Source organism: Trichosurus vulpecula, chromosome 8 (assembly GCF_011100635.1).
Source record: "Trichosurus vulpecula isolate mTriVul1 chromosome 8, mTriVul1.pri, whole genome shotgun sequence".
Classification (NCBI taxonomy): Eukaryota; Metazoa; Chordata; class Mammalia; order Diprotodontia; family Phalangeridae; genus Trichosurus; species Trichosurus vulpecula.
Window position 1 is genome coordinate 215,266,006 of NC_050580.1, and position 26,937 is coordinate 215,292,942.

General features: G+C 36.4%; 1 protein-coding gene across 5 annotated transcripts in view; it reads left to right on the forward strand.

The window, feature by feature from the left end:
• Positions 1 to 3,953: 3,953 nt before the first annotated feature.
• The window catches only part of PCNX4 (pecanex 4), a 49,114-nt gene continuing 26,130 nt past the window's right edge, over positions 3,954 to 26,937 (forward strand). For 2 of the 5 annotated variants that reach the window (XM_036736867.1, XM_036736872.1), the window contains exons 1-7: positions 4,158 to 4,226; positions 4,543 to 4,651; positions 14,204 to 14,949; positions 19,669 to 19,848; positions 20,006 to 20,520; positions 20,714 to 20,814; positions 20,972 to 21,094. In XM_036736867.1, coding sequence (XP_036592762.1) covers positions 14,261 to 14,949; positions 19,669 to 19,848; positions 20,006 to 20,520; positions 20,714 to 20,814; positions 20,972 to 21,094 — 1,608 coding nt within the window. In that variant the 5' untranslated portion in view covers positions 4,158 to 4,226; positions 4,543 to 4,651; positions 14,204 to 14,260. Of the gene's footprint in view, positions 4,044 to 4,112; positions 4,227 to 4,539; positions 4,652 to 13,907; positions 14,047 to 14,203; positions 14,950 to 19,668; positions 19,849 to 20,005; positions 20,521 to 20,713; positions 20,815 to 20,971; positions 21,095 to 26,937 lie in introns of those variants that run through there. The other 3 variants (XM_036736869.1, XM_036736868.1, XM_036736870.1) reach the window with 3 other exon arrangements.

A 26,937-nucleotide genomic window follows, 5' to 3' on the forward strand; every position in this document is an offset into this window, starting at 1 on the left:
ACCATACTAATCAAGGCAGCTAGGTGGCACAGTGGACACACCACTGCGCTTGGAATCAGGAAGACTCAGGTTCATGAGTTCCAATCAGGCCTCAGACACTTACTAGCTGTGGGACCTTGGGCAAATCACTCAACCTGTTGGCCTCAGTTTCCTCATCTGTAAAATGAGCTGGAGAAGGAACTGGCAAGCCACTCCAGTATCTTTGCCAAGAAAATCCCAAATGGATTCATGAAGAGTTAGACACAACTGAACATCAACAGCTATGCTTAGTCACTACAGGTATGGATTTGAACCCAGGTCCTCCAATTTCAACAGAAGCACTTTATACCTCACTGCAGTGGCTTTTGTAGGAGATATTTTACACATATTGCTTTAAGAAAAAACCCTAGACATGAGACTAACCCTAAGTTATAGGGAAACTGTCCCAGAACAAGGAATCCAAGCATGTGAGAAAAAAGGAGTCTACATCTGCTTGCTTGGGAGGCCAAGCTCTCTCGGGACTGAACCCAATTGGACAGCATGCTGGGGTCCAGTAAGCACTTTAGTCATTGAACAAGTAGTTCAATAACAATTTAGTTAAGGTCCTTAAGCACTTTAATTATTGAACAATAAGTAACCATTTTTTTTGGCTGTGTGACCCCTCTTTACTAGACCCAAGCATATTGTCCAGTGGAGTTTGGCTCTGGGATTGCTTGGCCACTTAAGTCACAGGAAGGCCCTAGGTCACATGGGTTTGAGTTGCATGGCTATGACACCCTCTAACCCTGAGAAGGGTATATATTGAGGTTGGTGTTTTGTTTGGGGGCTCTCACTCACTGGAAGATTGTTGTGTGATTTAACCAGACGAGACTCTGGGTAGCCGTTGTTAAGGAGCCCCCCTGGCTTTGAAAAACCCAGATGTTGTTGCTTCTCTCTCTGGTAACTATGTATATATTGTTATGGATAGACTGGCTAGTGTTATTTGCTCTGTTGGTATAATTTTTGCTTGTAATTTCTATTTGTATTCCCTCTCAACTTCAGGGTGCTGGCTTTTCCACCTGAACTAAGTGAAAGATATATGTATGTTTGATTAAAGTGAGATTGTAAACCCCTTAAAGTTGCTTTCCTTAGAAAAGCACATCAAAAAACCTGTGCTATTAGCCCTCCTGTGTGCTCCTCTGTTGGTCTTTCACCTCCACTGCAGCTACTAGCAACACTGTTGTTACAACACCATCCAAACAATTCCTGTTAACATGCCTTCTGGCAAAATAGGCCAGTCCTCTAGTTGATAATAAATCTTCTCCAAGAGTGCTGGAGTAGTAGTTGGCCAGGATTCTTTCCTTTGCAGCTATTCAGTTCTAAACAAAAGGGTCAGGTGACCTCCAAATCTGGGACATATTCATCTCAGGATGGATATTTTTTCACCTAAGTTAAAGAAAAATGACAGAAGCAGAAAAGGCAGCCAGCAGTCCAGGTGCAAGTTATGCTGAGTCATTATGTCCCCATACCCCAGAAATTTCCAAGGGAGATGCTGGATCCCACTCCCTGATTTAGCTCCTATAAGCCAATTCAACCTACATAACACTTATATTATCTGATTTGATCTTCCCAACAACTGAGTAAAATAGATACTATGGATATTATTATCCCTACTTGACATATGAAGAAATTAAGTCTCAGAGAGTGAGTGAATGGTCATCAAGTGATTGGCCAATGCTTATATATAGTCAGCATCAAAGGCAGGTTTGAATTTGGAACCTCTTCTGACTCCAAGTCCAGTAGTCTTTCCACTACACGATAGTTAGTTTTCTTATATACTACTGCAGTACAATATTAATTTATGTTATCATATATACATATACATGATATATTATAAATATATAATAACCAATATATTGGTATTATATTAATGTTATATTAGTTACTATTACAATGGCTAATATGACATTTTTATTGCTTTTCAAATTCTGATTTTGAGAGTCAAATGATTTGAGTACCATTTAACATCATTGTGTTACTTCTAAACAAGTATCTGTGAGTGGTTTCCTTTTTATATGTTTTAAATGAAAAACAGTACCACAAGATAACCTGTAAGAGGTAAGTCAAAACAATGCTGGCTTCACACAAACACAACAGAGTGAATCATTGGAGAGGAAAAAGATCTTTAAATGTCCTGCAACTTACCCCTCTATCTTTAAGCAAGCCTACATTTGCCATTTACCTACTATTTTATTCAAGTATAAAAATTTCCCCACCAAATTACCAGGGTCTATGTGAGGTAAGAACACATACGTGAAAACAATTTGTGTATATCAAATGAAAATCACAAAATACTACAACTATATTTCCAGGAAAGCCTTAGTCAAACTCTGTATTACGGCTGCTTTGGTACCTAACCAAAGTATTTGACAGACTGTCACGTTAAATTAAATTTAAACAACTGAAAAAAGAAAACCCCTGCAACTTGCCTTTTGGCGTGTATGTGTTAAACCTCCAGCACCTGTTTCACACTGACATTAATGTAGATGAGAGAGAGCACGTGGGCTTCCAGCGGTGTGATGGACATGAACGCATCCCCCAGTAAACTTTCTGAAAGAACAAGTGCTTTACCTAAATATAATCTGTGCTATTAGCACGGCAGAGAAATTAGAAAGTAAAGCTAAAAAAAAAAAAAAAAAGAAAACAAACTAATTTCGAAACAGACATCAAACTTCAGTTCTAGGTTTAGACAACACAGTTATTAGAAGCAAGAGAAAGGACGGCTATTCATAGAACCGACAGAAAAAGGCTCATTCATTCATTCAACAAGAATTTCTGGAGCTCATACTGTGAGAAGAGCATTGTGCCAGGAGCTATGGAGGGGATGAAAAAAATGAACAAAAACTTTGTCTTCCAAGAGGATACAATCTTGTAAGGGAGATTAAAAAATAAACGTGATGCAATGTGTATGTAATGTGACAAGTGTGTGGGCAGTACAGATAGAGTGCCATGGCAACGCCAAGGAGGAGGAAAACACTCTCCCGCTGGAATGTAAGCTGCTTGAAAACAGGGATGCTTTTATTCTGTGCATTTCCCTAGTGCCTAGCCCTGTGCCCTTCACACAGCATTATCTATTGATGGGGGGAGGAACAAGAGAGACCAAGGCAGGCTTCAAGGAGGAAGTGTCTTTCAAGCTAGGGTTAGAGACAAGTTCAATAGGCAGATTTAAAAGAAAAAAAAAAAATGTTCCGGGTGGAAGTGTAATGGTTGGGGTGGAGGGGGTGTTAATCGACAGGACCTCTCATCTGCTCCTAATAGAACTCTGCATTTTGGTATAGGCACACAATTGCCCTAGGGTCTCAGATTTCACCTGGAGATCTGTAATAATTGTAAACAGTTTAGTACAGCGCCTGGCACACAGCGCTATACAGATGTTATTATATGTCGTTACTGTTGTTAGTCCAACCTTAATATTTTACAGATGAAACCAAGAGAGGTCAGAAGGGACTTGCTCAAGCTCGCGCACTTCGGAAGGAACAGAGCTAGAATGTGGTTAGAGGCACAGGAACGAACAGCAGGATGGATGACTGCCCGTTGGCTTTTTTTTCTTTAAATCTTGCGTATGTTTTTTTTGAACACCACCGACAAAAAGCAGGAGACTCTTCAATCTGATCTTTTTAGGTAAAGACGTGCAGTCGGCGGCTACCAACGCGGGTCTCGGGCAGCCACGTGACTGGCACTGGGGAGGGGGGAGAGGAGAGCGACAGGAAAAAAAATGGACACCCGGTGGGAGGCGGTGAATGCAGCTTCGGTCTTTAAGTCTTTGGGGAGGTAACACCCAGAAGACAGAGCACGACTGCAGGAAACGGGAACATAATAAAACAAGGCCCGGAGAATGTGATCAGACCGATAGAGAGGAAAAGGATGAAATGGCGGCCGCGCATTTACCCCGCCCATCCGCTGGCCCCCCAATTAGGAAAAACGTCGTGGTAGTCAAGGCAACGACGTCCTGGCGCGTCCGGGTGAAAGGTCAGAGCTGGCATCGTCACGGCCTCCTCGCCCCGCTGCGCCTCATCTCCGCCCCCGTAAGACACCGTGACTCCCTCACCTCCCCCAGATCCTCCGGGGCGGGCGCCCCACCGCGAGGGTGGCGGGCAGAGGGAGAGCCAGGGGAAGGGCAAGGGCGTGGGCCCAGCCTGTCTCCACAGCCCGCGCAGCCTCTGGTACCGGGGAAGCGGGGCGGCGTTGCGGAGCTCGCTCCTTTGGTGGTGTGTGTGGGGGGTGTCTCCCGGGGTTGAGACGAGATGGGGGCGGGGAACGCACTCGGCCGGGCCGGAGCTTGGGCGCGGCCTCCCCAGAGGCTGGTGGAGGCGGGGTCTACGCCGCCCTGAAACCTGGCAACGCATGGACGCGGGCTGGGCCTTAGGAAGGTTAAGTTTACTTGAGCTATGGAAACTAGGCTCTTTTGGGGGACGGGCTGTAGAATTGGGGATATTGTAGATTGTGTTGTTTGGGGTGTAGGGATGTATTTGTATGTGTCGAGGGCAAGTCTGCAGGGTTTTTTCCTTTTCCTCCGCCCAGCAGGTCGTCTGTACCCATCAGGCGGGAGCTCCCAGCCCATCGCAAAAATTAAAATTAAAAAATGTACTCTCCGGGAGCCCTGGTCTATGCATCTTCGCTAGGATGAGATGAGGTACGTTCCCTTCCACGCACGTGGAACATACCTCTTGCTGTCTTACCTAGCAGATGGAGAACCGCGTTGGGCCTGCTGTTTAAAATCTCCGCTTTGCATAATTTGCAGCACCTCACCCCATACCTTCCGTACAACTTTACACCTATTTTGCTTTAAAAAGAACAAGGTGTAAAACCTTATCCCCACATAAACTCCATAATTTCTACGGTTCAGGTGACTTCAGTTTCCATCCCTTTGGCTTGCTGAATTCTAATTTGTTTCTTTCAACAACTATATAAAAAAAAAAGCTAGTATTAATTTCTTGACTGAGTTATTAGGTGTCTGTTTACCATATTCTCTCAATTTAGTTTACAAACTGTTCTTGATAAAGTGTTTAAGGTAACCTTGCTTTTCCAGCTTTATTTTCCTTAGTTCATCTTTGAGGAGCCTTCTACTACAACTGTTCACTTGGTTACTGACCCTTCCCCTTACCGAGCTCCTGTTTTTCTGCTTCTGGCTTTTCACGTGCCATTTTCCCTGTTAAGAATGCTCTCCCGTATTCTCTGCTTATGGCCCTGCCCCTCTTCAAAGGCCTAATAACTTCCTTTTCTCTCAGTCACTGGGCATATGAAGCACCTACCTACTCCAGACTGGGGGCTTGCTATCTACTAGGGATACAGATGTTAAAATGACTTATTCCGACTGTAGAGAACTTTTTATTCTCCATGGGGAACATGTTCACAGATAAATTAAATATAGGATATATACAAAATAAATAGACATTGACTTAGAGGGGGACACAGAATTGGGAAAACTTGCCCTGTGTTACACAGGCAGTAAGCAGAGCTTAGAGTCAGACTTTAATTGTGTAATCTGAAATCTATTCTTTCCACTGTTACCATGTTGCTTTCTCTGAACTCATATATGACCTTTCAGGTCTAAGATTTTGTGACCTCCTCTAGCATTATTTTTTACGTGAACCATTTGGTCCATACTGCTCTATAGTGTTTTTTTGATTATTAATTCTCTAGATTGTCAGCTTCCTGGGGGCAGGAAGTATGTTTTATATTACTTTTTATCCCTCTAGATGCCGGGCACAGTACTTACACTCAGTGGGCATTTAATAAATATTTGAATTTTTGTTAAGATACAGGCAAAACAATTTCAAGGACTACTCTTTTAATACTTGAATTGTATCAATTCCTATACTGATCAGCAGTCAATGGTACATATTTTTATATATAATAATTCTTAAGGTAGTCTTTTCTTCAGTGGTCTTTTGGACCTCCTTTTCCATTTGGCTAATTCTGCCTTTCAAGGCATTCTTCTCCTCATTGGCCTTTTGGAGCTCTTTTGCCATTTGAGTTAGTCTGTTTTTTAAAGTGTTATTTTCTTCAGTATTTTTTTGGGTCTCCTTTAGCAAGTCATTGACTTGTTTTTCATGGTTTTCTCGCATCTTTCTCATTTCTCTTCCCAATTTTTCCTCTACTTCTCTAACTTGCTTTTCCAAATCCTTTTTGAGTTCTTCTATGGCCTGGGGCCAGTTCGTGTTTTTCTTGGAGGCTTTTGATGTAGGCTCTTTGACTTTGTTGACTTTTTCTGGCTGTATGTTTTGGTCTTCTTTGTCACCAAAGAACAGTTCCAAAGTCTGAGTCTGAATCTGAGAGCCTTTACACTGTCTGGCCATGTTCCCAGCCAACTACTTGACCCTTGAGTTTTTCTTCAGGGTATGACTGCTTGTAGAGTAGAAAGTACTTTGTTCCAAGCTTGAGGGGCTGCGATGTTGTTTTCAGGGCTATTTCTCTACAGCCAGCTCTGCCACACCAGCACTCCTTCCCCAAGAATCACCAACCCAGACCACGACTCAGATCTGAGCAGGCTCTGCACTCCCACTCTGATCCACCACTTAATTCCTCCCACTAGGTGGGCCTGGGGCCTGAAGCAACTGCAGCTGTAGTTCTGTAACTGCACCACCTCCGCTGCCCCTGGGGTGGTGGCCAAACCGTGAACTCCTTTCACTCTGTCCCCACAGTTTTTTCCCACTAACCTTCTCTGTTGTCTTTGGTGTTTGTGGGTTGTGAAGTCTGGTAACTGCCACAGCTCACTGATTCAGGGTGCTAGGGCCTGGTCTGCCTGGCTCTTGGTCTGGTTGGTCTGGGCACGTCCAACGCTGGGCTCTGCTCTGCTCCCAGCTCTGTGCGTGATAGACCTTACCCAGCGACTATCCAAGCTGTCCTTGGCTGGAGCCCTGCTTCCCTCTGCTATTTCATGGGTTCTGCAGTTCCAGAATTTGTTCAGAGCCATTTTTTATAAGTGTTTGGAGGGTCCTGGGGGAGAGTTTTAGGCACGTCCCTGTTTTCCAGCCCACCATCTTGGCTCCACCCCCTATATAGAATAATTCTTAACAGTACCAGGGTTGTCTCTAGCAACTCCCTAGGGAACATTGGAAAGCAAAAGAAGTTGGTCTTTGTTTCTCGTCTCCCAGGGATCCTGTCGCCTTAGGCTGAGTTCTGCTCAGCCTCCTTAATCCCCATTTTGGCATCTGACTGAGACCAGTTCTCCCCAACTAAAGTTTCTTTTGCTCCAAGACTGCCCTTCCTTTATCCTCTCCCCTCTCAAATCAAAGCATCTTTTTCTCAAAAGCCATATAGTATATAACAAAAATAACAGTATTAGAAGTTGGGAAAACTTGGCTTCTTGTTCCAGTACTGCCAGTAAGTAACCAGCAGTAACTAGCTTGGGCCAGTCATGTAAACTTTGGATCTAACTTACTACATCTTCAAAATGAGGAGATTAGACCAAGTGTTCTACTAAGTTCTTGTCCAACTCTATAATTCTGCTTTATAAAATCTGAATCTTGGCTAGATGTTGGAAAGAAAGTGAGCTGATGTCTAAAAATAGTTTACACTAAGGCTCAATCCTCCTAGAAGGTATTTGCATTTTAAAAGAACTGTTCAGTGAACAGGCCTTAAACTAGTTGTCTTTCAAGTCAATTTTTGTTGAATTTGTAATTCTTGAAATATTTGGAGGGAAAGGTACTTTTGAGCAGAGTGGCCTTTCTATCTTCCCAGTCCATACAACTGGCCTAATCTTTGGTTGCTATTTTTTCACGGATAACCTGGCTGCCATAAAATTTCTGGGCCTGTGCTGGAATCCCTAACTAAAAACTAGAGTCAACGACCTAATACCTCTCTTCTGAAACAGTTTCAGTCTGTGTAATACAGCCCTTGGGTATTCTTAAATAAGCCTTAAAAGTAATCATTTAATCAATAAACATTTATTAAGCAATTACCACATGACAAACACTACATCAAAACCGGGGGATACAAAAAAAAAACCAATCCCTGTCCTCATGGAGCTTATATTCTAATGGGGTAGACAACATTTGTATACAAGATACATATAAAATTAAATGAAAGATAACCTTAGAAGAGGAATCTTTAGTAGGTGGGGGGTCCTGGAAAGACCTACCGAAGATATTATTTAAGCTGAATCTTGAAGGAATTCAGGGATTCTGAGAGACATAGTAGAGGAGGGATTGGTCTGATCACACTTATTTCTTCCTCTTTTTACTATGCCTACACCCAGAATTTGTTTTGCTTATGACTTATCTCCTTTTTAACTCTACCCACTCTCTTAAATCCCACCTCCTTTACTTTTATTGTATTTCTACACTATACCCTTTTTGTTCCCATCACCTTTCCTTTCCTCACTCAAATATTCCTACTCCCACTTCCTTCCCTTCCACCCCAATTAAGAGAACTTCCCTTCTTCCCTCCTTTTCCCATTCCCTATCTTTTCTCTTTTAAACACACGCACACACACACACATCCTCTTTCTGAGCTTCTTTTGTCCTTCAAGAGGTCTGGAGGAGCAATAGACTCTTCTCCTCCCTTTAAGATGTAAAGATTTCGTCATCATTTAGTCCTTTCATATTGCTTGAACTTGTTTATCTTCCTAGGATTTTCTCATTTTCTCAATAGTAATGATTGGAAGTTGTCGCTTCTATTAAAGACTCTTTTTTTTCCTTGTAGGATTATGTTCAACTTTGCAAGATAAATTATTCTTCATTTTAGGATTTTCTCTTTTTGCTTTTCAATAAATTTTATTCCTAGTTTTCCTTCTCTTAATGGCAATTGGTACATAATCTTGTATGAACCTCACTGGTTCTTTGGTACTTTTTTCTGGCTGTTGAGAGTATTTTTTTTTCTTTGACCTGAACACTTTCTGGAATTTGTCAACCATACGTTTGAATGTGTTAAATTTGGGGTTTCTTTCAGGTGGGGACTTATAGATTCTTTCTGTTTTTCCTTTGCCCTAGCTTCAGGCAGTTTTTTCCCTAAAATATGCCATTCTGGATTTTTATTTGGCCACTGTTTTCAGAGAATCCATTGATTCTTAATTTAACTCTCTTCATCCTGTTTTTCAGTTCATTTTTTTATAGTAAATCTACTTCATGTGTTCTAATATTTTAGTCTTTTTCATTTGTATTCTAGTATTGTTGGATTTTTGAGGTTTTTTTTTTATCAAAGTGTCTACTTAATTTTTCCAACTTCTCTTCTTAAGTTTTCCTCGAATGCTTTATTTTGCTCTTGATTTCTTGCTACATTTCTCCTTTCTTTTCTCATAGTCCTTGTGATCAATTCATCCTTTTTTACCCTGGGGATTCATACTTTTAATTATTGCTGGAATTATTTTCTTCTTCTGGAATTTTAGCTTAGGAGTCTCAACTCATAGTATTCTTTCATTGTCTTAGGAGTTTTCTTCTGTTTTCTTACAACTTCATGTTCTCTGCTAGGATTGGCTGGCAAAGGTCTCTCTCCTGTCTATTTCTTTTGAACTCCTCTTTCCTCTGCAATTGCTGAAATTGTTATTCAAGTTGCTGAGTGCTGGAACCAGGGTGGGAGTGGATAAATACAAGAAGCCACACTGATGTCTCAGGTCTCAAAGTAGGGCAGCTAGCAAGACAGGTTGACAGTAGTTTCTTAGCCTTATATATTTCAGCAGTCTTGATCTGGAACATTGATACAGAGGTCATGGTCCTGGATGGGAAGGCTAAGCCTAGGATCCTAGTTTTTATGGGATTTATACCAGGAAGGCAGGGCTGGTAATATTAGGAAAACTATCAGAGTAATTGACCATATCAATAACAAAAGTAATACAAATCACATGATTATGTCAATAGATGTAGAAAAAGCTTTTTGACAAAATACAGCACCCATTCCTATTAAAAACACTAGATAGCATAGGAATAAATGGAGTTTTCCTTAAAATGACAAATAGTATCTATCTAAAACCATCAGCAAGCATTATGTGTAATGGGGATAAGCTAGAAGTTTTCCCAGTAATATCAGCAGTGAAGCAGGGATGCCTATTATCACCTTTATTGTTTAATATTGTACTAGATGTGTTAGCTTTATCAACAGGAGAAGAAAAATTGAAGGAATTCGAATAGGCAGTGAGGAAACAAAACTGTCACTCTTTGCAGATGATATGTTGGTATACTTAGAGAATCAGCTAAAAAAACAACTTGAAATAACTTAAATAACTTTAGCAGAGTTGCAGGGTATAAAATAAACCCACATAAATCATCAACATTTCTATAACTAACAAAGCCCAGCATCAAGAGGTAGAGAAATTCCATTTAAAATAACTATAGGTAATATAAAATATTCGAGAATCTACCTGCCAAGACAAACCCAGCAACTATATGAACACAGTTACAAAACACTTCGCACAAATAAATTCAGATCTAAATATTTGGAAAAATATCAATTGCTTATGGATGTGTGTATTGTTAATGTATTTTTGCTTAATGGGAAGATCTTTCTCATCCGTTTATAGGCCCATGTGACCTGCATGTCACATGAGTTTGTATCACATGAGCCTGGGTCACAAGGGTTGTGATGCCCTCTGATCCTGAAGAAATGTATATATACAATACTCTGAGGTTAGCATTTTGCTTTGGGGCTCACTCATGGGAAGAGTGTTCATGAGATGTAGTGAGAAGAGACTCTGGGTAGCCATTAAGGGCCCCCGCCCAGCTTTGAAAAACCCAGATGTTGATCCTTCTCTCTCTAGTAACTATGTATTGCATTTGGTCAGACAGTTGGAAGCCGTATCTCTTGGTCTTTCTGTTTGTATTTGCTCTGTTAATATAATTTCTGTTTTTGTTTTCTCTGAAGTTCAGGGGCTGACTTTTCCCCTGAACTAAGTGAATGATATATTTATGTTTGATTAAAATAAGATTGTTGACGCCTTTTAAGTTGCTTTCCTTTAGAAAAGCAGATCAAAGAACTTATGCTAGCAGTCCTCCTGTATGCTGCTGTTAATTGGTTTTACACCCCCACAGCTACTGGAAGTAGCATTGTTATTATAGTATTCCAGGCAAATATAATTCTGCCTAAATTAATTTACTTAATGCAATACCAGTCAAACTACCAAAAATTATTTTATAGAGCTAGAAAAAATAATAACAATTCATCTGGAAGAACAGAAGGTCAAGAATATCAAGGAAATTAATGGGGGGAAAAAAGCGAAGGAAGGTGGTCTAGTTGTACCAGATCTAAAACTATATTATAAAATGGCAGTCATCAAAACCATTTGGTACTGGCTAAGAAACAGAGTGGTGGATCAGTGGAATAGGTTAGGTACACAGAAAGGCAGGTAGAGAAGGAAGAAAATCAAAGGAAAAAGGGAAAGAGTGACTAGAGGAGGAGAAAAAGCAGAATGTCAAGGGTATAGGAAGCACAGCCAGAATTGCTGTGAAAGCTTTAAATTCCTACCTAAATTTCTTTAAATAATTATTTTTCAATTAGCAGGCATTTATTTTTCTGATTTTTTTTGTCTTCTCATTGCCCCCTCACCCAAATGAAGAACAAAAAAAGAAAGGAAAGAAAACCCTTGTGCATAGTCAAGCAAAGCAAATTCCAGTGTGTTTCTGCATTTTAAGTCTGTCAGGAGGGTTAGCATACTTCAGCATCTTTGGAATTGTGGTTTGTTGTTGCATTAAGAGTTCTGAAGTCTTTAAAAGTTGTTTTTATAATATTTTTAATATATAAGTTGCCTTTTTCTGCTCACGTCACTCATCAGTTGACAGATACTCTAAGTTTTTCTGAATTGTCTTTCATCATTTATGGGTCAGTAATATTCCATCACACTCATATATCATAATTTAGTTATCTTTTTCACAATAGATGGGCCCCCTCTTAATTTTGAGTTTTTGCCTACTATGAAAAAAGCTGTTACATTTTTACATGCATGGGCTCTTGTCTCCTTTGGTCATTTTAGGGGTACAAGCCCACTAATGGTAATCACTGGGTTAAAGGATATTCAATTTAGTGGTTTCTGGGGCATATCTACAAATTACAGACTGGCTGGCCTAACAATTTATAATTAACCCAACAGTTAATTAACGTGCCTGTTTTCCTGAAGCTTCTCTATATTTGTCATTTTCTTTTTATTTTTGCCAGCCTGATAGGTCTGAGAAAGTACCTCAAAGTTTATTTAATTTAAATTTTTCTAATAGTTATTTTGAGCATCTTTGATATGACTATGGATAGTTTAGATTTCTTCCCTTGAGAACAGCCTGTTCATATTTTTCAGTTGTCATTTGGGGAATGGCTTTTGATCCTATAAATGGAATCAGTTCCTTTTATGGTCTGCATATGAGACCTTTCTCAGAGAAACTTGCAAATATTTTTCCAAGTTACCTGTTTCCCTTCTAATTTTAGCTGATTTAGTTTTGTTTGTGCAAAAACTTTTAAATTTTATGTAATCAAAATTGTCCATTTTATCTCCTTTGATACTTTCTGTCCCTTTTTTGGTCATGAACTGTTCCTCTATCCATATATCCAAAAGGATAGTTCTTCCTTGGTCTTCTAATTTGCTTAAGATGTCAACATTTCTCTGTCATGTATACATTGAAGTTTATTTTGGTAAATAATTTGAGATGTTGATCTATGCCTAATTTCTGCCAGATTACTTTTCAGTTTTCCCAGCAATTTTTGCAGTAATGAGTCTTTTACCCCAGTAACCAGGATCCCAGAGTTCATTGAACACAAAGATTCTGTGATCATTCACTTTTGTATGTTGTATACTTAATTTCCCCATTGAACACATTTTAAAAACCTTCAAAAAAATCAATTCCCATGTTAGTCACATCTGAAACTGTATGTCTCTTTCTACATTTTAAGTTCATTAATTTGGTTAGGTGATGAGTGGTATGTTGCTCTTCATTCCTTTGGACTTTTGATTTATCGTTGCATTGATGAGAGTTTTCTAAAGACTTTTAAAGATATTTTTCTCTGTAATGTTATTGTATAAATTGTTCTCTTAGTTCTGTTCACTTTGCTCTGCATCAATTCATAAAGGTCTTCCTAGTTTCGTCTGAAATTGTTCACTTCTTCATTTCTTATGGCATAATGATATCCCATTACATTCATATACCACAACCGTTTAGCTATTCCCTAATTAGAGAATACTCCCCCTTGCTTAGTTTCCAATTTTGTGCCTCCCATGAAAAAAGCTATTATAAATATTTGTGTTCACATAGATTCTTTTCCTCTTTCTTTAATTTCTTTGGGATATAGGCCTAGTAGTGGCATAGCTGGGTTAATGGATATGCACTCATATTACATTTAAAATAATATAATTTATATCAGCATTTCTGGGAATACATTGCTTGTATAATATAGGAAAAGTTCAAACAGCACTTCGTTTAGTTTCTAACTTTATTATTTACATACATAAAATGAAGGGAGTTGGATTAGATGATCCCTAAGGCTCTCTACAGCTCTGGATTTTAAGAGCATATGAATCCATAGAATTTCTGCCCATCCATTCTAACGAACTTTATCGAAGGGGGAAAAAACAGCTTACAAAGTACCATAGAAAAATGACTACTGTAGGATAATACATGAAGTCACTGGAAAACCTGAGTTGAGTATATGGAATTCTAACTAGAGTATATGGAGTTTGTTATTTCAGTGACTCAATGATCTCATTGATGGGTTATTTTCTCTTTTGGTTCATATTGTAACATGTATATCTGTTCATCCTCTATGATTCTGTGTTGCCTGTCTTGTCCCATAGAGTTTCCACAGAGAATACACCCGACATGGGTGAGGCATTCCTTTAGATCTTTTGACATTTTTTGGATTTCAGTGCAACACTTGGGCTGTCCAGCTAGTCTGTCTTACTCTCTCTACCTGATTGTCACACCTCTTTTTTAAGTCTCACATTTCCTAATACCCTTCACACCACTTTTTCTTCATAGAGCACCACTAGAAAAATGTTACAGCAGACTTAGACCTGCTCTGCTTCTCTCTGTCACCCCTTGAGTCACAAACCACTCTTGATTCTTCAGGATGGTACTCCAAGATTTGCAACCATACAGCATCACCAGGAGAATGTTTGTAGGTTTTTTTAAAAAATATTTTAAAATATAAAATTATTTAGTTCGGTACAATATGAAATAATAAATATTAATAGGAAAATAGATACCAATAAAATTTTAATTACTTTTTATGAATGACATTTTCAAATGTTGACCTTTTTTCTTTTTTTTCTTAGATTGAGCTCCATATGACAGGGAAGATGAGACTTTCACTATTTTTTTGAGTAAGAAGAATGGGTCCAGATGTACCTTTGCTGAATGATTACAAGCAGGACTTCTTTCTGAAGCGCTTTCCACAAACAGTTCTTGGAGGTCCTCGATTCAAATTAGGCTATTGTGCCCCTCCTTACATATATGTAAATCAGATAATTCTTTTCCTGATACCATGGGTTTTGGGAGGAATAGGAACACTATTGTACCAATTAGACATTCTGAAAGACTATTATACTGCAGCACTTTCAGGTGGATTAATGCTTTTTGTTGCATTTGCCATCCAAATGACAAGTTTATATGCAAGAAAGAAATCAGTGACTATAGAACGAATGCTGAGTCCAGATACCTTGACAGATGAAGATGAATATGAATCTTCAGGTTGTGCAGATGCTGAAACAATCAAATTTATAATTCCAGGAAAGAAATATACGGTCAACACTGTTTTCCATTCTGTACTTGCTGGAGTAATTTGTGGACTCGGAACATGGTATCTGCTTCCCAACAGAATAACCTTATTATATAGTAACATAGGAGGCACTGTTATGATATTTATCTTTGGATGGGTGACAATATGCATAGGAGAATATTCATTAATCATAAATACAGCCACTGAGACTGCCACTTTCCAAACACTTGACACTTACGAATTTACTGCTCTCATGAGGCCGCTTTACATTATTTTCTTTATTGCCGTGGATCTTGCACACAGGTAAAAAAAATTATAAGTTCTTTTATGTCCTCAGGTGCTTTTGGCAGATAGTATAAATTTTAAAGTGACTTTACTGAAGAGAAAATAATTTTAAATAATAATTCAAATACCTTCGTATGACCATAAAATTAGGTTGTAGAATAATGTTTTGAAAGCATAAAACCAGAGTTTTTCACAAAGTAGTAGACTAGGATTAAGGCAGTTATCCAGGTAATCATGGAAAAGGGAAAAACACTTTTATGGATTAAATAATTGCTTCAAATTCTACATTCACTTAAGTAAGATGGTTGAAATCTCCAAGAGTTATTAATGTCACTTTAAAATGAAAAAATGAATTATTTTTATTTTTGTGGGAATTATTTTTTTTTAAGCAACAGGTTTTTAAAATTAATTTGTCTCTTCCAATATGTCCCTTTGTTCCCAATGACCAAGTTTAAAAAAAAAAATCCCATAATATATTGCTGCATAGTCTGGCAAAATACATTAGCCATGTCCAAAAATGTATGTCTCTTTTGGTATTTTAAGGTTATCCCTTTCTGACAGGAGGTGAATGGAGTGTTTTGTCTTCATGCTTTTGGACTTAATGTTTTATCATTGCATTGATCACAGTTTTCTAAAGTCTTTCAATGCTGTCTTTCTCTATAATGTTAACATTGTATTAGTCTAAAGTTCTGCTCACTTTTCTCTTTATCATTATTAAAGGTCTTCTCAGTTTCCTCTGAAATTGTCCAATTCATCATTTCTTGTGGCATAGTAATATCCCATTATATTCATATACCACAGATTGTTTAGCAGTTCCCCAATAGGAAGTCACCCTTGTGATTTACAATTTTTGCCTCTCCTGAAAAAACTTACAAATATTTGTATCCATATAGGCCCTTTTTCTCTTTATTGGATTTCTTAGCAGTATAGGCCTAGTAATGGCAGAGTTGGGTTAAAGGGTTTACAGAGTTTGGTAACTTTCTCACTTTAGTTCCAAATTGCTTTCCAGAGTGGCTGGGCCAATTGACCTGTTTTTCCACAGGCCCTCCAAACTTCATCATTTTCCTTCTTTTGTTATCTTTGCCAGTCATAGTAATGGGATAGTACCTCAAAATTGCTTTAATTTGAATTTCTCTTAATTATTAGTGATTTAAAGCCTATTTTTAGGTGATAGTTGATGGCTTGAATTTCTTTGAAAGCTGCCTATTTATATCCTTTGGCCATTTATCTACTGGGGAATAGTTTTTAGTCTCATAAATTTGCATTAATTCCTTATATATCTTGAAAATAAGACCTTTATCAAAGAAACATACTATAAAGATTTTTTTTTCTGTTACTTATTTCCTTTCAAATTTTTACTACATCAGAATTTTTGGCGCAAAACCTTTTTACTTTTAAATAATCAAAATTGTCCATGTCATCTTGTGTAATTTTCTCCAACTAGTTAATGGTTTTATGTTTTTTAAAATATTCTGTGCTCAATATTTTCATAAATTTGTTCTTGAATAGTTGTGTTAATACTAATTCATAAAAGAACCGGACATGACTGTTGATGAAATTAGCCCTGGTATAGAAAAAAAATGTGCTTAGTTCCCTATAATTTGTATGGAAAAGTTATTAAATGATAATTTTTTGCTTGTTCTCCCCTTAGCTTGACTCTTATTTCTCTGTTTCTATAGATTGCAGCTTTCTGTTCTCCAGGTTAGTATCCAGGTAGAACTATAACAGGCACTTACTAGTCAGTAAAATAAAACTGACTAACTCCCTAGTGTCTTTCATTTTTTTAATGTAGTCATTCTAGTTATACTACATTTATGAACAAGACTGACTATAGTATTTATATAGTCTTAGCACTGTGGCAAAAATATGTGTCACTGATGACCTTAGAAGAAAGCATTTTTATATGTTGGTCTCTCTTCTGGTGGTATGATTTGCAAAGTTAGAGTAACCAAATAAATTATACTTGAATACTACTTTTAAAAAGTTATGAAAAAAATGTGTTTTGATATATGTCTATATATGTGCCCTCTTAAGAAAAAGAAAGTTTTTTTTTCTTTTTTTTTCAGAGTTCTTTCCAGAATCATAATTTACAGAATATGGGTTTTTTTTTTCTTCAGCCTATAACCCATACCTTGTTTTAAATGGTAATTACAAACCTGATGACATATATCCTAATTTTCATTTGGAAGGTCAGCTCCCTGGATAACACCCAGCAGAGATTTAGTGAAGGGAAAGTATATATATAATATGGCTACTCTTCTTTATGCCTTTGCATTTTACTTATTCCTGAACTAACATCAAAATAAAATTTTGCTAAAAAAAAAAACCTGACTGGATTTAATAGATACAAGGCATGTTTTATTAAAAAAAATTTTTTTAAAGAAAAATTATTGGAAAATGGATGTTTTTCTTCAAAAAAATAGTAGGAGTTCAAAGAAAGTCATAAAATACACCCTCTAATCATCACTGTCAGTGGAAAGTAAAAATTAGCCTCAAAGTGGGTCATTTCTGCTTAGTTAATTAGGGAGAATTAAGGGACTCTAATAACAAACATAAAAATGATGTTTACAAGAATAGTTATTAACCAAAATTCAAATATATACAGAATTTGCACTTACCTCTTCAGGTGAATGTTGCTTTCAGAAGCAAGTGATCAGCAAATGAAACATCTCTTAACATTAGATTATAGGATATCAGAAAAACCAAAACAGATAGTATTTCATCTCTTTTTAAGATACGAATAAATAATTGCTTTATTTTTAATAATACTTTATTGTAGTCATTTAATCATCATAATCAAGTACTGTATCATCATCATATATGTTTCATTATCTAAGTTGATTGATTTAAAGAACACCGAAGCATAACTATTCATTTTCTATTAGTATATGAATATTATATATGTGAATTTTTTCTGAAGTATACCTTCATGGTTTTTGGCTTATATTTGTGTAGCATTTTGAGGTTTACAAAGATTTTTTTTCACAACAATCAAAAAATAGATAGTACATGCTTCATTACCCTCTTTTACAGATGAAGTAACTAAGCCCCCAGCAGCTAATTGGCTTAACTAAGGGCTACAGCCAGTAGGTAGCTGAACTAGGTCTCCTTATTCCTGGTTTAATATTCTTTCCACTTCATATGACCTGGTTTGATATTTTTTCCACAAGGTTAATAAATTTTCACTTCCCAAAACATTATCAGAAATATTTTCTTGAGTGAATAAAAGTAAGTTTAACTATTTTTCCCCAATAAAAAAAGAAAGGATAACATTATAAAAGCAAATTACAAAGCAGCTGAATTTCCCACTGCAGTAGACTAACTCACTTTTGATTTGTCGTTAACTACTGCTTCCACGTGTAGAGATGATCTTTCCATGCCATCATTGGGTATTTTAATATAAACAACATTGAATTAAGCCATGATTTGAATGAACATGTATGCAGAACATAAAATTTTATTTAAGTAGAATGGCTTTGAACAATATAATGTAAGATCCATTTGTTTTTTCATACACAGCTATGGTCTTTCCATTTGGCTTGTTTTAGATGTGATTGCTTTTTATGGCTAAAATGTTTTCTTCTAAGAACTAAATGAAATTGGTTTTAAAAGTTAGCACCGTGACTGCACCTGTACAGTCTATACCAAATTCTTTCTTTTATGAGGAGGAGAGGGAGGAAATTTGGAACTCAAAATTTTAAAAACACGTTAAAAATTTTGTTTATTATAAGAAAATTGAACACCAAAAAATGGAAAGATTAAAAATATTACCACTATAGAAACTATTAAAAAGAATTCAGCATTACACTGTTACCCCTAAGTTCATGTTTCCTTTGTTCAAGAAATATAAAAGACATGCATTCTCCTACTTCAGAGGAAGTGTTTTCTTATATCACCCTGCTCTCCCTCTCCCTCTCTGTGCTTTTCATTCATTTACTTCTGATATAGTTCTATGTACTTAAGTAGCATAATTAGTGGTGTTATCTTGGCTTTATTATTTTCTTGACTTTCTTGACTTTATTCATTGAGTCTTCAAAACTCTGTTCATGGCTCTCTTTTCATATTAGAAAATTGGAGGTAGAGGATCTTTTGCATAGGTTAGCATCTTTGCCTTTGATTGAATTGAACTCAGTGAATGGACTTTGAGGGTATTCATGAATAATTCATGTTTAGGATTGTTTATCCTTAAATATTAGAATTGTGCTGTATGTGTAGGTTTAGATAATTGTCTACAATTATTTGTATGTGGGTTTCTTTTTCTGGAAAGAGCCTGCATTGTGTACCATGATGTAAGAGAAAGATCACTGGAAGATTGGAAGTCAAGACCTGGGCTCTAAATCTAGCTCTGCTGTTTACTGGTTCTGTGACCTCTATTAGATTGTAAGCTCCTTGAAGTCAGGGACTATCTTTTGTCTCTTTTTGTATCCCAAGTCCTTAGCACAGTACATGGCATGTAGTAGGTGCTTAAGAAATGTTTATCAAATGAATGAACAACCTTGTGCAAGTCAGTTTACCTCACAAAGAGGGCCTTATTCTCCTCTTCTATAAAATGAGAGGTTTGGAATAGATAATTCCAGCTCAATTCAGTTCAACAAATATCATTAAGTGTCAACAACATTCTGGCCACTGCCCTGGAGATACAAAGACAAAACCATTCCTACCTTCAAGGAACTTAGATTCTACTGAAATACCATGTAATGACTTATTTTTGTGTAATTTTGAATTTTTTTCTTGTAGGTTTACAGTTAATTTACCAGCTCTAGAGCAAATCAATCAAATTTTGCACATTTTATTTGTATTTTTGCCCATTCTGTGGGCACTGGGGACTCTGCCCCCTCCTGATGCACTTTTTCTATGGGGCATGGAGCAGGTTTTGGAGTTTGGCCTTGGAGGGTCACCTGTGTCAAGCCACCTAAGGTAAATTTATTTTGGAAAATATTTTTGGAAGTGTTACAACATTTTTGATTTTTTAATTTTATGAATGCCTTTTGCTTTTATATTGCATTTATTTCCAAATAAATATGAACCTTCCCTTGTAACAAAGTTACAGAAATCTTTTTTTTTTTCTTCACAGGTTGATAGTAATGTTTCTTGTTTCTGCTGGAACAGCTATAGCATCCTATTTCGTTCCCAGCACTGTTGGTGTGGTACTTTTCATGACTGGATTTGGATTCTTACTAAGTCTTAACCTAAGTGTAATTGGTCATTCTGTACTTGAAGGCAAAATCAGACAGAGAAGTCCAGCCAAATCTAAGACTCTGTGTAATGGTTCAAAAAAACCATTTGGATGGCGGGAATGCCTTTTTTATTTCATCTTACTAGTTTTAGCACTGACTGAAGCTAGCCTGCTACATTTCTTTGCTGATTTTTCAGCCTTTTCCAAAACCAGCCCCCAGACTATTATTAGTTATATTTTGATGGTACTATTTATAGTAACATGGCTACTTAGGGAAATTCAAAGTGTATATCTGTTTGGAATTGTCCGAAATCCTTTCTATACGAAGGATACAAGAACTGTGACTGTCTTCTTGGAGAAGCAAACAAGACTTGTGAAAGTTGCTGTTGTAAGACGAATATTGCTAACTCTAGGTAGGAATATTAATTTAACAGCATATTACTAAATTTCTGAATTTTATGATACTTTACTAAGTAAAAAGTGGTTTACTACCATAATTTCTCAATCAGTTACTTGAATTATGCGGTTATCTCAATTTACCAAATTAAATTATGGTAGAAGGCATTACCCGTGGCAAAATTTAATTTTTGTTCATTATTATTTCAGTGTCACCTTTTGCTATGATCGCATTTCTTTCACTTGACAGTTCCTTACAAGTACTCCACTCTGTATCTGTTTGCATTGGATTCACAAGAGCCTTTAGAATGGTAACTTTTATGTGTATTTAAAGTATTTTACTATTGCCATATTGAGGAGATGTTTGACTTCTCTAAATACGTATAAAGAAAGAAGTCAAGAGGAATATAATTCTGCTTAGAAGTAGTAAATTCTTCCTATTAAAAATTGTCAATGTATTTACTACAGGTATGGCAGAATACAGAAAACGCATTATTGGAAATGGTAGTTGTATCATTGATGCAGTTATTCATACTAAATAAAGACTTGTGGTGGAACAGAAGCCTGGACACAGGAATCAGACTTTTATTGGTAAATTTAATTGATTTTAATAATCTAATGCATGCCCTTTCTCTTTTTTTTATTTTTCTCAGTTTGGAACTAGACATTCTATCATTTGACCAATCTTATCTTTGATTAGACTCTAGGTCATTTACTCTAATATTGGAAGGTTAAAAGAGGTTTGGGAATTGTAAACTTTAAAACATCAAACTAGTGTGATATCATTGACTTGGGAGCAAAAATGAAGTGTTGGGAAATGTTGAAAAGTAGGAATTTATTTGTAAAGTAAAAAAAAAAAAAGACAGCCTACTTTCCAGTGTACTTTCTAGATTCTAGTAAACCTTTTTACTCTAATGCTCTCCACCCCACTCAAAATACAAATGAGGTCTTAAGATATCTCTTGATGACTTAGAGTAAGATTATTATATATATGCATTGGCAAGAAATGTCTTTGGAAAGCTGGAAGCATTTGATTATCAATAGGCTTGAAGCTAGAAGTGTTTGATTATCATTCAATACAAAAACAAAAGATAATATATTTTCCTTCATAAAGAATAAGTAGACATTTCTACATAGAAGGTCTTTTAGGGGTAGAGAGGGATGTCTTCTTGGAAAATACCATATCAGCTGCTGGAGGTAAGTTAGAGGCAATAGTGAAATTGCGTCCTCACTGAAAAATTCTTTGAAAAATCAGAAATACTTTCCAGAAAGAATTATTAAAAATGTATTAAGCAGAAAGTAATGGAATATTAATAAATTCTAGTTATATGTACATGACAGTAGTGCTGAACTTTACATATTTGTATATTTATAACAGGAGCCTTTTTAGCCTTGAGATTTAGCAACATTGATGTGTGCTTCCAAATTAATCAGAAGGAAGAAAAAGAGAAAAAAAATTGTGGAGAGTGTTACAATAAGAAACAGTAGGAAAAGACTTGTCATGTATACCATAGTGGGGCCTTCTTTATGTGAGGGCTGGACTAGATGGCCATTGAGGTTTCTTCCAACTCTCAAATTATTATTCTGTAACCCTACTATGTGCCAGGCAGTAGGGATGCAGTGGCAAAAATGAAAGAGTATCTTCACATTAGGAGTTTATATTACATTGGGGAAACAGAATGTATATACATATATATAAATACATTCAGAATATATACAGGGTAGATTTATTTGTTAGGAAGGCTCTTAGAGCTAAGGGTGGAGGGTGATACAGGAAAGCCTTCAAGTAGGCTACAAGAAAGGAAGTGAAAGAGGGGTGCATTCCAGGCATGAGAGAAAACTAGTACAGACCTGAGAGATGGGAGATGGAGAGTTATGCATACAGAATGAGAAGCTAGTTTATCTGGACCAAGGAGTACCCAAAGTGGAATAATGTATGATAAGACTGAAAGAGTTGTTTGGGGCCAGGTAGGAAAGTACTTTAAAAGCTAAAAAGCTAAATTTGTATTAAAAGGCAGTAGGGAGACATTGAGCTTATTGAATAAAGTCTTGGCAGTTGTGTGAAAGATACGTTAGAGGGAGGTGCTAGAGACAGGGAGACCAAGAAGGAATCAATTAAAATAGTCAAAACTAGAAGTAATGAAGACCTAAGTTAGAGTAGTGGCTGTATAAGTGGAGATAAAGGGACAGATGGGAGTGATATTGTAGAGATGGAAATGACAAGATTTAACAACTGATTCAATGTGCAGGGTCAGGGAAAGTGAGGAGGCAAAAGTAATGATAAGATTGCAAAAATGGGTGACTAGAAGGGTGTTGGTGACCTCAGCAGAGGAAGATGGGTTTGGAGGGAAATATAATGGGCAAGTTGCCTTTGTTGAATTCACATCATTTAGCCCATATGAACTACATCTCTGGTTATTAAAAGAACTGGCAGATGAGATTGTTGATAATGAAAAATGAGGTAGAGGCCACAAGATTGGAGAAGAAAAATGTACCAACTTTCACAAAAGGGAATAGAACAGTCTATAAATTATAGGCCATTAAGCTTGACTTTGATTCTTGAGATAACTCTAGAATGGATCATTAAAAATTAACCTTTAATGGTTAGCCAGCATCTCAAAAGGAAAGAGATGATTACAGAGTCAGCATGACTTTATCAAAAATTAAGCAAGACTAGCCCAATTTTCTATCCATATCTCAAGTATTTAGGACAGTGCATACATAATGGTATGTGGTATATAGTGGCACATAATAAATGTTTAATGAAAGTTCATTCAGTGCAAAAAATGTGCAAAAATCCTTTTGTTAGGATTACTAAACTTATTATTGAAGAGAAAATCTGTAGACGTAGTTTACCTAAGTTTTAGCATATTTTCTGCAATGAATCAATAAACTTTTATTAAGCATTTACTATGTAACATACACTGTCCTAAGTACTGGAGGTAAGGATAGAAAAGCAAGATAATATTCTGTGCTGTCAAAGAGCTTATACCCCAATCGAGAGAAACAACACATAGAAGGTTTTGTGCCTCACACTGTTCTTGAAGAGATGAAGAAATATGGGCTAGATGATAATACAATTCATTGGATTCGAAACTGGTTGGATGATTAAACTTACAGTAGTCATTTATGCTTCATTGTTCCAAGGGAGGATCCCAGGGATCTGTGGTTTGACTTGTGCTTCTTATCAGTTTATTTTATCAGTTACTTAGATAAAGTCATAGATGGCGTGCTCATCAAATTTGCAGAAAACCAAAGCTAAGAAGGATAACTAAAATTGGATGACAGAGTCTGGATCCAAAAGAATCTTGCCAGGCTAGAACATTGTGCTGAATCTAATAAGAGGAAATTCAGTAGGGACAAGTGCACTTGGGTAAAAAAAAAAATCAACCTCTTGAGTATTAGATAGAGGTGTTAAAAAATAGCCATTCTACAGAAGATCCAAGCATTTTAGTGGACTGCAAGCTAAATAGGAGCAAGCAGTGGAATCTGGCAGCCAAAAAAGCAAATTCAGAAATTGGTCATTTTGTTTCTTCTTAAGATTATTCTCTCAATTCCTTTTTTTTTTTTTGGCCTTATGGTAATAGCCAGCATTTCTAGTACCATGTCAAAGAGAAATGGTGACAAATGGGCATCCTTGTTTCACCCCTGAATTTATTGGAAAGGATTCTAGTTTATCTCCATTACAAATTAGAGTAGCTCTCTTGGTTTTAGGTATAGACCACCTTTTTTTTAAAAAAAGGTCCATTTATTCCTACTACATTTCCTATATAGTATTGTATTTTGAGGGTCTTTTTTTTAACAGAAATTGGTATTATATTTTGTTGCAAGCTTTTTCTGCATCTGTTGGCATAGTCTTATGGTTTTTGTTACTATTACCAGTTAAGTAAGTTTATAATTTTTCTATTATTAAACCAACCCTGCATTTTGGATATAAATCTAACCTGGCCATGGTGTGTAATGTTGTTTTGGCCTCTTTCCTAATATTTTATTTAAAATTTTTGCTTCTCTGTTTTTGAGGGATGTTGGTGTATGGTTTTCTTTTTCTGTTTTGAATGTTTCTGTTATTTTTCATTTTATTTGTCAAAACCATATCTGTGTCGTAAAAGGAATTTGGTACAATCTTTTCTTTGATATTTTTGCAAACAATTTATATAATATTGGAATTAATTTCTTTGAATATTTGATAGATTCACTTATGAATCCATCTGATCCTGGAAAATTTTTATTTGAAAGTTCATTTATAGCTTGTTCTATTTCTTCCTCTGAAATTGGATTGTTTTTTAATTTTCTATTTCTTCTGTTAATTCAAGTATTTTGAAATTTTATAAATATTCATTTATTTCATTTAAGTTGTTGGTTTTGTTCATATATATGGTTAGGAAGAATAATTTCTAATAATATCTTTTGTTCGTCATTTGTTGTGAATTCTCCTTTCTCATTTTTGATACTGGTTTTCGTCATCCTTTTTAATCAAAATAACTAATGGTTTCTCTGTTTTATTAGTTTGGTGTTTTCCCGCCCAAGAATAACTACAAATATTCAATAGCTTTTCTACATGAGGTCTTTATGTCTTAAGACTTGATCAGTTTCTATAATGGTGCAATGTGCAGCTGATAATATTTGTGTATGTATATGTATATTTATGTGTATAGGTAAGTTTGCTACATGCAAACACACACACAAACACAAATACTCCTTTCTATTTCCATTTAATAATATCCAGAGATACAGCTTACTTAAATTTTGTTAAAATTCTCGGGACATTAATTTCTTTTCTATTTATTTTTTGACTAGATTATCAAGAGTTGATAGGGGTAATTTGAGTTCGCCCATTATTATAGTTTTATTGTCTATTTCTCCTTGTAATAAATTTAGTTATTACTTTAAGTATTTAAAAACTATGCCATTGGGTGTTATATGAGTTCATCATCTCAGTTACCCTTTGAGAAAAATATAGTTTCCCTTTTTATTTTTTTTAATTGTCAATTTTTGTTGTTGCCTTGTCTGAAATCATAATTACTAGTCCTTTTTTGTTTTTAGCTGAGGCAAAATAGATTTTGCTCTAATTCCTTATTTCAACTTTTTGTTACTCATGTTTCAGGGGTGTTGGATTTTGCTTTCCAACCCATTCTGCTAACCTTTTCTATTTATGGGCAAATTCATCCCATATCAGTTATGATAGTTAATCGTTTATTTCCCTCCAGTCTATTATCTTATCCTTTTTCATCTCTAGGTACCTCTTTACCTATTTATTTCAAGTTGTTTCATTTCATATTTTTTCCAAGATAAATTTATTTTTTATTTTTACTTTACAACATTCAGTTCCACAGGTTTTTGGGTTCTGAATTTTTTCTCCCTCCCTTTCCTCCTCCCTCCCCCCCAAGATGGCATGTAATCCAGTGTAGGTTCTATATTTACCTTCGCATTGAACTTATTTACATGATAGTCTAGTTGTAAAGAAGAATTTTAACCAATAGAGTGAACCATGAGAAAGGAGAAACGATACCAAAAAGGAAGGGGAAAAAAAGAGAGCAAATAGTTTGCCTCCATCTGCATTCAGACTCCATAATTCTTTCTCTGGATGTGCATAGCTTTTTTCTGTCACGAGTCTCTTGGGGCTGTCTTTGAACTTTGCATTGATGAGCAGAGTCAGGTCTACCAAAGTTAGTCCTTAAGACACTAATCATGTATTTGGTTCTGCTCCCCTCAGCATCAGTTTATATAAGTCATTCCAGGTTATAATGAAGTCCGTCTGCTCCTTGTTTCTTATAGCACAATAGTATTTCATTACATTCATATACCACAGTTTGTTTGACCATTCCCCAATTGATGTTGCCCTTTATATTTTCCCTTTTACCCTTTTCTTCACCTTCTCTTCTCCAAGGCTTAAGGTTTTGCTTATGACTAATACCTTCCTGTATTTTTTTTTTGTCATGTCTGACTCTTTATGACTCATTTGGGATATTCTTGTAAAGATACTAGAGTGGTTTGTCATTTCCTTCTTCAACTCATTTTACAGATGAGGAAATTGAGGCAAACAGGGTTAAGTACTTGCCCAGGGATGTCTGAGGCCATATTTGAACTCACTCAGTCTTCCTGGCTCCAGGACTAGCACTCTATCCATTGTGCCACTGCCATTCCTGTATTTACCCTTACTCATATTCCCCTTGCCCTTCTTCCTGTTCTGTCTGTATCCCTGTTGAATTGAATGCATGCTTACATTAAATGAACTCTTTGTATGTATGCATGTGTTCTGCCCTCTTTTGACCAGTTTAGATGAAAATGATCTTCAAATGACACCTGCCCCCTTCAGCTCCTTCCATGTTTGCATGTAGTTCTGCTTACTTAACCTAATTCTGTCTTAACAAGTTATTCCATTTTCTCTTAATGTATCCTTCTCTTCCCCCACCCACTCCAACCGCTTTTCTCTA